Here is a 13407-nt window from a genome sequence, read left to right as displayed (position 1 = left end):
GCTTAGAAAAGAAAAACAGGATTTAAGGACAAAGAGGAAGGGATGATTAAAAATATTAAAAAGTAAAATCATCAACCTGATAAAGGGCATCTACGAAAAACCTTCTTCAGTTAACATCATACTGAATGACAGAAGACTGAACAAGGCAAGGATGTTCACTCTCACCATTTCTATTCCACATTGTACTAGAGGTTCTAGCCAATACGGTAAGGCAATAAAAACAGAGGAAGGGCATCCAGGTTGGAAAGAAAGAAATAAAACTGTCTTTATTTGCAGACAGCATGATCCTACATATATAAAATCCTAAGAAATCCACCAGAATACTACTAGAACTAATAAACAAGTTCCACAAAGTTGCAGAAAACAATATCAATATATAAAAATCAATTGTATGTCTATGTACTAGCAATTAAGAAACCAAAAATGAAATTTTAAAAATTCCGTTCACAATAGCATCAAAAAGAATACTTGGGAACAAATTTAAGAAAAGAAGTATAAGACCTGTACGCTGAATGTTACAAAACACTGCTGAGAGAAATTAAAGAAGATCTAAATAAATGGAGAAATATTTCATGTTTATGGATTGGAAGACTCAATACTGTTAAGATGGCAGTTCTCCTCAAAGTTACCTATAGATTCAACACACCAAACCCACTGCCACAGAGTCCAACTCATAGTGACCCTACAGAGCAAAGTAGAACTGGCCCCCTCCCATCAAAATCCCAACAGGCTTTTTTGCAGAAGTTGACAAACTGATCCTGAAGTATATATATGGAAACGCAAAAAGACCTGGAAGTGCCAAAACAATCTTGAAAAAGAAGAAAGTTGGAGCTCTTACACTTCCAATTTCTAAACTTACTACAGTAATCATGACAGCGTGGCACAAGGATGGACACACAGATCAATGGAAAAGAACCGAAGTCCAGAAATAAACTCATATTTATAGCCAACTGATGTTCATAAAGGTCCCAAGACAATTCAATGGGGGAAGGGATAGTTTTTACAACATACGGAGTTTAAAAAAATTGAATCACTCATGGAAAAAAAAGATGGATTAGACCACCACTTGATTTTGCAAATAAAGTTTTATTGGAACACCACCACATCCATTCAATTAAATATTGTCCATGGCTGCTTTCACCCTACAATGGCATAGTTTAGTTGTGACAGAGACCTTCTGGTCCACAAAGCCTAAAGTATTTACTATCAAGTCCTCTACAAAAAAGTTTGGAGCTCCTGATTTAGAACCTTACCTCGCAATACACACAAACATTAACTCAAAACAAATCACAGACTTAAAATATAAAAGCCAAAATTATAAAACTAAGAAGTCCCTGGATGGTACAAACAGTTAAGCACCGGACTAACTATCCAAAAGGTTGATGGTTCTAGCCTACCCAGAAGGTGCCTCTAAAAAAAGTCCCGGCAATCTGCTTCTAAAAGGTCATAACCACAAAACCCATACAGAGTGCAGTTCTACTTGGAAACACATGAGGCCATCCTAAGTTGGAACCGACTAAACAGCAACTGGTTTTGTTTGGTTTATAAAATTCTTAAAAGAAAATACAGGAGAAAATCTCCATGACCTTGAGTAAGGCCAAGATGTCTAAGATATGACACAAAAGCATAATCAATAAAAGAAAAAATTTGATAAATTAAGCTTGATCAAAATTTGTGTTTCAAAAATTAAGAAAATGAAAAGACAAGCTACCTACTAGGAGAAAACATTTGCAGATCATAATATGATAAAAGACTTGCATACAAAATAAAGAGCACTTATAACTTAATAAAAAGACAACCCAATCGAAAATGGGCAAAAGATTTGAACAGATATTTCATCAAAGAAAATAAATGGCAAGCAAGCACATGAAAAGATACTCAACATCATTAGTTATCACAAAAACACAAATTCAAACTACAATGAGACACCATTTCACATCCACTAGAATTGCTATAATCAAAAAGAGAGACGATAACAAGTATTGGTAAAGAGACACAGAAACTGGATTCCTCATATATTGCTGGTGAGAACAAAATGGTATGACACTTTAGAGAAGTTTGGCATTTTCTTAGAAAGTAAAACTTAACCTGTGTACGCCAATGTTCCTTGCAGCACTTTTCACAATAGCCAAAGGGTGGAAACAACCAAAATGTTCAACAGATGAATGGATAAACAAAATGTGGTATATACATACACTCAATGGAATACTACTCAGCCATAAAGAAAAATGAATTCCTGATGCATGCCACCACATGAATGAAGTTTGGAAACATCATGTTGAGCAAAATAAGTCAGTCACAAAAGGACAAATACTGTACAATCTTACTTACATTAAATATGCAAATACCTAGAAACCAAAGATTCCTAGTGGTTACCAAGAGTGAAGAGGAAGGGAAAAGGGTAAGTTTATGCTTAGGGTGCATTAAGCTTACATTAACAGTGGTAGAATGATTTGGAAAAGGATAGCTAGGATAGGTGCACAACGTAGAATATAATCAACATCACTAAGTTGTTCATGTAGAAATTACTGAGATGAAGAGTGTTTTGTTATTCACACTTTCACTACAATTTTTTTAAAAAGTTAAACTTAATGACCCATCAATTTCATAAACAGCAATTCCACTCCTAGGTGAATTGAAAATATACGTCCAAAAAAAAAAAAACTTTTTCACAAATGTTCACAGCAGCATTATTCATAATAGCCAAAAACTGGAAACAACTCAAATGTCCAGTTCAAACGACTAGATGAACAATAAAAAGGAATGAATACTGATGCATACTACATGGATGAATCTCAGAAACATTATGCTAAGTGAAAGAAGCCAGACACAAAAGACCACGTACAGTATTTTGAGTACATTTACATGAAACTTCCAGAAAAGGCAGATTTATAGAGGCAAGACTAGTGGTTATCTGGGGCTGGGATATAAATGGAGAGTGACTACAAATAGGCACAAGGTATTTTGGGGGAGTAATTTGAATGTCTAAAACAGGATTGTGGTGCCAATTGTCCAACTCTGTAAATTTACTAAAAATCACTCAAACAGATGAATTTTGTGACATAAATTACATCTCAAAAAAAAATTTTAAAAAAGGAAACCAGCATCACCAGAAAAACTCTTTCCAAAGCTCCACTCCTGATTGGAGAACTGCAAAATAGCCCCCAGGATAACAGCCCTGCCTGGCATTAAGGGCCCACAGTCTGGCCTCACCACCTGACCAGCTTTCTCTAACATTCTAAGCCCCGGGCAAAGCTTCAAACCGGTTCTTTCTGGTTCAGTCATGACCAAGGAAGTGACACCAGAACAGACCCAGATTTTTAGAAAACCAGAAGAATTTTTTTAATTTGAGTGAGCCAGAAAGGTAAACGGAATGGGAAAAAATTACAGGTGAAAGCCCTGCTAGAAACTGAACCTCCATCTCAGAAAACAAGGGCAGCATATGCATTGCCTAGCAACCAAATCTATTACCCATTGGATTTTGCAGAGTGGGAAACACCAGTGCCCCGAAGATAGCAACCAACTGCACCACTCTGAATGTGCATTGCTCTCCACAGTCCTGACAATAAGCCAATCTCATACATCAGGCTCCTGGAAGGGCTCACTACGCCTCTTCTGAGTCTCCCATTCCAGGGCTTCGACCCATAGTTTCTGCCTTTCTGCTTACTATTTCAGATCACCCAAATTGTAAAAACTGGAGTCTGTTCTGCTTTCACTTCATTGGCCATGACTGAGCTGGTTCGAACTGGTTCAAGGCCCTGCCTCTGCGGAACTGCCAACATAGGCTTTGTAGTCAGAAAGCCTGAGCTTCCAGCTCTACTATTAACTTGCTCTGGGACCTTTGGGAAAGTTACTTCACCTCACCAAACCTTTTTCCTCACCTCTAAGATGGAGATAATAATTTACAGGTTAGCCAGCAGGGTATCTGAGACAATGCTCTTAAAACACTCATAGTGCTTAAAAATCAAAACCAAACCCAGTACCGCCCCGTCAATTCCGACTCATAGCAACCCTATAGGACAGAGTAGAACTGCCCCCCAGAGTTTCTAAGGAGCACCTGACGGATTCGAACTGCCAACCCTTTGGTTAGCAGCCGTAGCACTTAACCACTATGCCACCAGGGTTTCCTCATAGTGCTTAGCACAGTATAAATACAGTCTTCACGTGGCTGGCTCAGGTCACACCTTAAATGTTACCTCTTCAGAGAGGCATACCCTGACCATCCCACTTAAGACAGGTTGACCCTGTTACTCTTTGCACCTCCTTTTTTTTTTTTTTTCCTTCATAGCACTTGCAGTTCTATTCTTGTACCTCTTTTGTTTTGGGTCCCTCCCCTCCACCCTCAGGCTGAAATCTCCATGAGGCAGGGACCTTGTGCTTTGTCCTTATGGTCTCTGCAAGGCCAGGCCCAGTGCCTGGCAAGAAACATGTTCTCAATAAATATTCGCTGATGAATAAATGGGAACTACCTTTTTATTTTTTACCAGTGCAGTCCTCCAACATGTAGCCTCAATGGCGCTGGCATGTCACAGGACTATCTCGTGGGTAGGACTACACACTTCTCTATCTTCCCCCTCAGCAGTGGTGTAGAATCAGGTCCCATAGAACGAATGATGGTAAATTTGATCTAGATACAGGAATGTAATGAGCCTGAACATGGCTGAAGAAGTAGGATCAGGGAGTTCTCCAGCAGCAGGGAACCCAGCAATTACAAGGGGAAAGAAGCTGAAGAACAGTGAGGAGTCTGGATCCTGACAAGTAACAAACTTGAGTTGAATTCCCAAAGACGGCTGCTCAGATGGGGTGAAGAGAAGAAAAGCGGGCATATACAGGGCATTACTGCCATATGTGAGCCTTCTCTTAATGGAGGATCAAGTTAAAACTTACTGGTTGAAACAGTCTTTATGTATTTCACACTTGCTTGCTCCGAAAACTGGAGCTGAATATAACTGCAGTATTTTGCATTAATTAAATTTCTTTTACCTTCCATGGAATTAGGACTTGACTTGCTATGCAAATTGGCAAGGCCCTAGCACTTACTTTTAAGGGGACAAGAGAATTTTCTAGGGACTCTGGTAGCAAAGTAGTTAAAAGTTCAGGCTGCTAACCAAAAGGCTGGCAGTTTGAATCCACCAGCCACTCCTTGAAAACCCTATGGGGCAGTTCTACTCTGTCCTATAGGGTCCCTACCAGTTGGAACAGACTCAACAGCACACAACAGAGAGTTTTCTGAGGGGCCCTGTTGGCACGGTGGTTAAGCACGCAACTGCTTAACCAAAAGAGCAGTGGTCTGGACCCACCAGGCTCTCCATGGGAGAAAGATGTAGCAGTCTACTTCCATAAAGATCACAGTTTTGGAAACCCTATGAGGCAGTTCTAGCCCATCCTATAAGGTCACTATGAGTCGAAATTGACTCAGACAGCAAGGAGAAGGTAAAGCATTTTTTAGCACCAGGCACCAGGGAATAAATACAAGTGGTCTTTAAGAATATTTAACACTCTCTGAAAGAGCTAGGGCAGATAGTCTTCTTGGATGTGTACCATCTATTACCTTCTCATTTGTTCACTTTGGTAATTCCTCTGTTAATCTGATTATCATTTCTACTTGGCTTTTGCCAGGGTGGGCTCCCCAACCCTCAAATACTTTTGCTAACAGAAAAAGCCCCTACACCAACACACTTCAGTGCCATCACCCTCCTTTCTCCTGTCCCCCTCTATCATACTAGACACCCAAACCAAAGGAAGGAGGTGGCCGTCCTAACATGGGGTCATGGAACTCACTGTGTGCTTCTGGGCAGGTCAGTTATTCTGACTAGCTTTTCAGCTGGAAAAGGCTGGGGTCAAACAGTCACCAAAGTTAAAGTTCTTTCTAGTTTTAACAGTCTCTGATGGAACTAAGTGGGACACCAGTGTCCCTGTCAGGACAGGCAGAAGCATTATCACCAATTTTTCAGACTGCGTTGTATATCATTGCAAGGACGGAGCTTGGAGTAGAGAGAAAAGGTTATTTTTTTTTGCAGTTCAAAAGATCTGAATTAAAGTCCCAGAAGTTACTCAGGTGACACCTTGAGCAATGTCCTTAACCCATCTAGGCCTGATTCTTCATCTTTAAAGAGAATTTATACTTTGCAGAATTAATAGAAATAGAAATAAAATGTATGTCTGATATAATACCAAAAAAAAAAAAAAAGATGATATTCCTCTGTCAGTGTAGATGGAGGCACCTCCAAAGGGACTCCACTGAACCTCAGGAGACTGGAACTGACCTAAAGTTCCAACATTCCTAAGGCAGGAGATCAGGTGACTAAGGTGGGAAAGCAACCAAATGGAGCCTATGGGATCTTTCTGAATTACAATTCAGGTTCTAGCCTCTCAACCTACCATATGGCAACCCAGGTCAACAAGACCATCCAACACCTATCAAGCACCAAATGTGCCAAGTACTATGCTGGCTAAGAGACACCTATGAAGCACCCTGTACTTTTTCTAAACACTTTCCCACATATCTTAATCTTATCCTAAGGAGCAGAGCTAATATTATCACCAGCACCATTACCCCCTCCCCCCCTTCTTTTTAAACTGAGGTGACTGAGGTTCAAAATATAAGTTGTTCACCCACTATGTGCCAGGCATAGATGTAGGAGGTGCAGCATAGTAGTTCAAGGAACAGGCCTTAGAGCTGACTTACTTTAACCCCATTACCTAGGTGACCTGGTTAAATTAACCTCTCAGTGCCTCAGTTTGCCTTAACCTGTAAAATGGGCTAATAAAATGCTATCTCATAGGGTAGTTGAAAATCAGATGATATCTGTAAAAGGTTTAGCACAATGCATGGCCACCACTATGCACTCAAATGTGAGCTTCTTTGATTATTCTAGGTTCTAAGGATAGAACAGTGCATTGGACAAAAGCCTCCGCCTCAAAGAGCTTACACTGTAGTAGGAGACATACAAACTATCGATAGACATTTCAAATTGTGGTGCGTGCTATGAAAATAACCAATATGTGGTTGTGGGGGTGTAAAACTACTTTACATTCAGTAGTCAGGGAAAGATTCTCTCAGATGACATTTGAGCTATAACAAGAATGACAAGAGCCAGATATAAGAAATGCTAGGGGAACTGTGCTTGAAGCAAGCTGCCATCTTCTGGGAAGAACATAATCTATGAGCCTAGCGAAGACTATGGAAGATGGGGGAACTGGCATGAGATGTGGTCAGATAGGCCAGCAGACACCAGGAAAACTTCGTAAAGCAAGGTAAGGTAAAGGGTTTCCTCTTCATCTGAAAGGGCTAGGAACCCGTCTGAGGATTTTAAGAAAGGGAAGGGTATATGATCTGATTTACACATTTTAAAGTTCTTCTTTGACTGGGGTGTGGAGATTGGACTATCGAGGCCAAGAGTGGCTCCGGGGAGCCCCCAGTTAAGAGGCTGTTGCACTTGTCCAGGATTGGGAACACACAAAACGCGCAGCAGGAGCGCGAGTTCTGAAGGGGGAATGGGGGACAGAGACTGCAAATTGAAGAAATGTAAACAGTAAGTCACCGGAGCTGGAACGCGTAGCCCCACGTTCCCTCGCGTCCTAATGGCCTCCTTCTCCACTCCCTGAAGCCACTTTCAGCCCCAGCCGCTCCCTCAGCCTGACGTTCGCCCGTCCTCCCTCTGGCCCCGGCCCCGGGCACCCTCCACGCCCCGCCCCGGCCCAGGCCGCGCTCGCTCGTCGCCCCGCCGGCGGCGCCGCTCACCCGGATGCCCTGCAGCACCCGGACCCGCTCCTCCTCATCCATTCCGAAGGACACCCTACGGCCCTCGCTGCTCTCGGCGCTCCCCATGGCAGGAGACGGTCGGCGGCGGCGGCCTACCACGCGACCTGGCTCCAGAGCACCAGGTAGACGCCACACTAGCCTCCCGCGCCCCACACTTTCCAGCGCTCGCGGCTGGCGCCGCAGCCCTCATGGGCGCCACAGATCAACAAAACCACGTCCTATTGGCTGCCGCCGCAGGCTCAGCCAATCACGGGCGCGCGGCCGCGGGGCTTTGTAGGGGCTGTAGTCTCGGGTAGGGCTATCCCTTGGTAACGAGGGAGGCGGCAGGGGGCGTTGTAGGCAGTCGGCCCGGCGGGAAGCCAGTCGTACTGACGCAGAGACTGGGTCAGCCGGAGCCTGCTTGAAGATCAGGTACCCATTTTGGGAAGCTTGCCGCTGAAGCAGAGCCGAGGATGATGTTCTGAGGTTCAGAGTGCACCAAGGAGGCTGCATGGTCTATTGCTCGATCCTTTCAGCAAACATGTATCGATTGAGTGGCACTCACTAAGTGCGAGGCAAACATTGTCTTGTTTTTATTAGATGCCGTTGAGTCGATTCCGACTCATAGCAACCCTGTGTACCACAAGGAAACACTGCCCAGCCCTGCACCATCCTTACAATCGTTGTTATGTTTGAACCCATTATTGGAGCTGCTGTGTCACTCCATCTCGTTGAGGGTCTTCCTCTTTCTTGCTGACCCTCTGCTTTACCAAGCATGATGTCCTTCTCTAGGGACTGGGCCCTCCTGATAACATGTCTAAAGTATGTGAGACATAGTCTTGCCGTGGCTGTACTTCTAAGCATTATCCTAGCTCTAGGTAATGTTGTTGTTAGGTGCCGTCCAGTCGGTTCAGACTCATAGACCCCCGATGTGTCTGTCAGTTTGTCCTACTGTGTGGGCTTGCGTGTTGCTGTTATACTGGAAGCTATGCCACCGGTGTTCAGATACCAGCAGGGTCACCCACGGAGGACAGGTTTCAGCTGAGCTTCCAGACTAAGGCAGACTAGGAAGAAAGACCCGGCAGCCTACTCAAAAACATTAGCCAGTGAAAACCTTATGAATAGCAGTGGAACATCGGCTGATAACAGTGCTGGAAGACGAGCACACCCCGGGTTGGAAGGCACCCAAAAGACGACTGGGGAAGAGCTGCCTCCTCAAAGTAGAGTCGACCTTAATGATGTGGATGGAGTAAAGCTTTTGGGACCTTCATTTGCTGATGTGGCACGACTCAAAGCTATAGGAAATAAGACATGTAAAACAGGCCTGGCTTTGTGAGGTTACAGTGTAATAGAGGAAATGAACAAAAAAACAAATAAGCAAGGAAGTATATAAACTTACTAAACGCTGCCATAAGTGCTAGAAACAAAAATTACATCAAGACACCGTAGGGGAAATTAATACCTGTTGCTGTCAAGTTATAGCAATCTCATAGGGTTTTCTAGGCTGTAATCTTTACTGGAACAGACTGCCACATCTTTCTCCTGCAAGCGGCTGGTGGGTTCGAACCCTAGACCTTTCAGTTAGTAGTGAAGAAATTAATAGGAGTGGCCTATCCCAAATAGATTCTGATGGCACACAACATTTTAATTTGAAAGGTCAGAGAAGGCCTCTCTGAGGAAGCATTTTAATTGCGACCTCAGGATGAGTAGGAGTTAGCCAGAAAAAGGTGAGGGAAGAACTTTGCTGGGACCCAACAAATGCAAAGAATCTGAGGCAGGAAAGAGCTTGCCTCCTTCAAGAAAGAATAAGAAAGCCCTGCATGGTTGGAAAGTAAGAAGAAAGCAGAGTGGAGCTAGAGGCAAGGAGGTCAGAACAGGGGAAGGGCCAGGATCCCGTAGGGCCTCATAGGCTAGGGTCTGAGTTTGGGTTTTATTCTAAGTGCTTTGGGAAGACAGTGACTAGTCCTAAATTGTTATAGGTTGAATTGTATCCCCCAAAAATATGTGTTATAAATTCTAACCTCCATGTCTGTGATTACAATCCCAGATATAGAGGGTCATAATGGATTGTCTTTGTTATGTTAATGAGGCAGTATTAATGTAGGGTGTGTCTTAAATCAATCTGTTTGAGATATAAAAGAGATTAAACAATCAAGGCAGCCAGCAGAGATGGGAGAAGATAGAAGTCAAGCCACACAGAGATCTCCAAGGAACCAGGGAACAAGCTGAAGAGACGAGGACCTTTCCCCAGAGCCAACAGAGAGAGAGAAAGCCTTCACCTAGAGTCCAGCGCACTGAATTCAGACTTCTAGCCTCCTAAACTGTAAGAAAATAAATTTCTATTTGTTAAAGCCATCCACTTGTGGTATTTTTGTTATAGCAGCTCTAGATAACTAAGACAAAAACAAGTAAGAGACATTGTCCAAGGAGCAGACACACCATGTATTGGGTGCAGTGTATCAAGGAACTTGTTACACAGGAACATATGTGTGTCAGAGGAACAAATGATTGCTATTCACAGCCACAAGTACATTGAATGAAAAAAAAAAAAGACCCCTTTTATTCATCTGAGTTGCTGAATGGCTTTGATTTGCTAAAGTAGGCCAAGAGTTGAGTTTGGAATCTGGAACTGGGGAATACTGGATTGCTTTATGAAACAACAAGAAGCATTTGGAGCTCCTTTTGGCAGCCCAGAAAGGAAGGGGTATGGGAAGAAAGTGAATGAGAGAGACCAGTGAGAGCTCTGAGGCTGAGAACAGCAGGTCAGAGTGTACATTCCCAGAGTTGGGACAGCCAGAGGGATCTTAGGAACAAGGTTATCTGTTAGTCTCATTTAAAATACGTTGACTTGCAAATCCTCCTCTATCCCTTCTGTTCTCCATTTCTTCCCTATAAGCAGAGACTGAGTCAGGGACCCTCCTGCAAGTGGTTTGTGGGGGAGGGGGGAGGAGGGAGGGCAGAGGGAGTGCCTCAGGAGAAGGATTGTGTAGGAAGAAGCTAAGGCAGGGGAACACTAAGCAAGGCTGTGGTCTCAGCTGGAGACGCCATTCCACTTGGCCTCAGTGGAGCTCTGGAACGTTAATTGCTTCACAAAATTGGCCCCACTTTAAGACAAGAAGGGCCAGCCTTCTGTACCCCCATATCCATCAGTCACTGGTGTCCCAGGGTAATGCTCCAGAGAAGGGGACAGCTATGCGCTGCCAACAGCCTATACCCACAACAGCTGGGAGATGGCTTCAAGAGCCAGTAAAAATTTCTGAGTGGGATATTAGCATCCACTACATACTCCAAATGTTTTTTCAAAATCTCCTGGATACCTAAATGTCTTCTACAACTGTGAGGGGGTGTTGGGAAAATTGAGGAAAGGACTAGATTTCACTTCTGGGTCAAATGATGAAGTAATTAATGCACTGAACACTAGTTTTTTAATAATTTTTTAATTGTGAGAAAATATATGTAACATAAAATTGGCCATTTTAACCGTGTAGATGTAATCCTATTTGTTTATAAGGTCATATCGGTGTAGGGTGTGTCCTAAACCTAATCCCTTCTGAGTTATAAGGGGCAGCATAAACCAAGAGACAAGCAGGCACAAACACAGGCAGGTAGATGCCTACTGAAGATCGCTAAGTAGCTGAGGAATGCTAAAAGAGACAAAGACCTTCCTCCAGAGCAGACAGAAAGAGGGCCTTCCCCTAGAGCTGGCACCCTGAATTTGGACTTCTAGCCTTCTGAACTGTGAGAAAATAAATTTCCACATTTCTTTTAAAGCCCACTTGTGGTATTTCTTTGTTTTTTTGTTTTGTTTTGTTTTAAGTCAACTGTTTTTATTTCACTTCTTGATACATGCATATTCTACCAAAACTTATTTATTTGTTGTTGATGAGAATACATACAACACAAGATACACCAATTCAACAGTTTCTGCTTGTACAATTCATGACATTGATTACATTCTTCAATTTATGGATCCATACTCAGTCTCCTTTTCTGAGTTGTTCCTCCTCCATTGACATAAACTCAGTGCCCCCTAATGTTCTTATCTGAGTTGCTGTTGTCTTTTGGTCCCATATAGATAGTTCTTAAAAGAGCATAATGCTCAATGCAGACATTTTTTACTAATTAAGCTAAACTACTGTTTGATTTTAAGAAGACTTATTAGGGTCGCAATGAGTCGGAATCGACTTGACGGCAGTGGGTTTGGGTTTTTTGGTTTTATTCAGGGGATCTTTTTTGTTTAACTTTTAAAAATTATCTCAAGGCAATAGTTCTAGGAGCTCATCCAGCCCTCATAGCTCCAGAAAATCTGAAGTCCATGACAATATGGAATTCTGTTCTGCATTTTCCCCCTTTTGATAAGGATTCTTCTATGGAATCTTTGATCAAAATATTCAGTAATGGTAACCAGGCACCATCCAGTTCTTCTGGTCTCAGAAAAAGAGGCAGTTTTTCATGGAAGCAATTAACCACACATTCCACACCCTCCTCCTCTTCCTGATTCTCCTTCCTCTGTTGCTCCTGATGAATAGATACCAGTTGTGCCTCGGATGGCCACCTGCAAGCTTTTAAGACCCACGGCACTACACAACAAACTAGGAGGTAGAACAGAAGCGTTAAACATGTTATTAGGCCAATTAACAAGGATGTCCCATGAAACCGTGACCCTAAACCTCCAAACAAAGGAACCAAATCCTCTCAGGTATTTGGTTGTACATAAGCTGCCTCAGCAGCTACTCTTTTGTGTGTGTGTAAGTATATCTATCACATAACTTTTGCCATCAACTTTCTACAGGTGTACAACTTATGAACACCAACTACCGTATTGCTGTGCAATCCTACCCTTAATCAACACCATATTCCCATGACTGTTAATCCCCCCTTTCTTACTCCCACCTGCTCCTGGTAACCACTAATAAACTTTGTCTCCATACATTTGCCTTTTCTTGTCTTTATATATAAACCTGTTGCCATCGAGTCAATTCCAGCTCATAGCAACCCTATAGGACAGAGTAGAACTGCCCCATAGGATTTCCTTTTTATGTAAGTAAGGTCATAATAATATTTGTCCTTTTGTGATTGACTTATTTCACTCAGCATAATGTCTTCCAGCTCCATCCATATTGTAGCATGTATCAAGACTTCATTTCGCCTACTGGCTGAGTAATATTCCATTTTATGTATGTACCACATTTTGTTTATCCATTCATCCAACTGTTGATGGGCATTTAGGTTGTTTCTACCTTTTAGTTATTGTAAATAGGGCTACAATGAATATTAGTCTAACAAATGAGAAATTTCTAATGCTGAAATATCACATGGAGACAAAATCATAATCCATTTTGCGAATAAATGTGTCATCATGATAGCATATACCTGTCTTCTGCCGTACAATAACTATTCCATGAATGTCCCGCCTTAAGAAGATGGATGCTAAAATCATCACTCAGAGATGCTGTACCTTTGAAGGTGAATTGTTTTTGCTGCTCTTTTCCTTATTTTTTTCATTTCACTTCCCACTGGAGAGGAATGGCACTCTGGTAGGAGGGAAGAAAGCAGAGTGAAGGATGCTCATTTGTAGGCCTGCAGGAGGAGCTCCCTGAAGGGTTGCGTAGGGCCATGGGTCCAGGAACCAAAGGGTAAGAATAATTCAAATAATTGGAGCA

General features: G+C 42.6%; 1 protein-coding gene across 5 annotated transcripts in view; it reads right to left on the bottom strand.

Moving 5' to 3' along the window:
- Window positions 1-7950, bottom strand: part of CHCHD6 (coiled-coil-helix-coiled-coil-helix domain containing 6) — a 327253-nt gene extending 319303 nt beyond the window's left edge. For all 5 annotated transcript variants that reach the window (XM_064274780.1, XM_064274782.1, XM_064274781.1 and 2 more), the window contains exon 1: window positions 7745-7950. In XM_064274780.1, the coding sequence (XP_064130850.1) occupies window positions 7745-7831 (87 nt within the window). In that variant the 5' untranslated portion in view covers window positions 7832-7950. The remainder of the gene's footprint in view (window positions 1-7744) is intronic.
- Between the last annotated feature and the right edge of the window lie 5457 nt (window positions 7951-13407).

This window comes from Loxodonta africana, chromosome 22, assembly GCF_030014295.1.
Source record: "Loxodonta africana isolate mLoxAfr1 chromosome 22, mLoxAfr1.hap2, whole genome shotgun sequence".
NCBI classification, from domain to species: Eukaryota; Metazoa; Chordata; class Mammalia; order Proboscidea; family Elephantidae; genus Loxodonta; species Loxodonta africana.
Note: the sequence above shows the minus strand (reverse complement) of the source record. Positions and strands in the feature narration are given on the sequence as shown.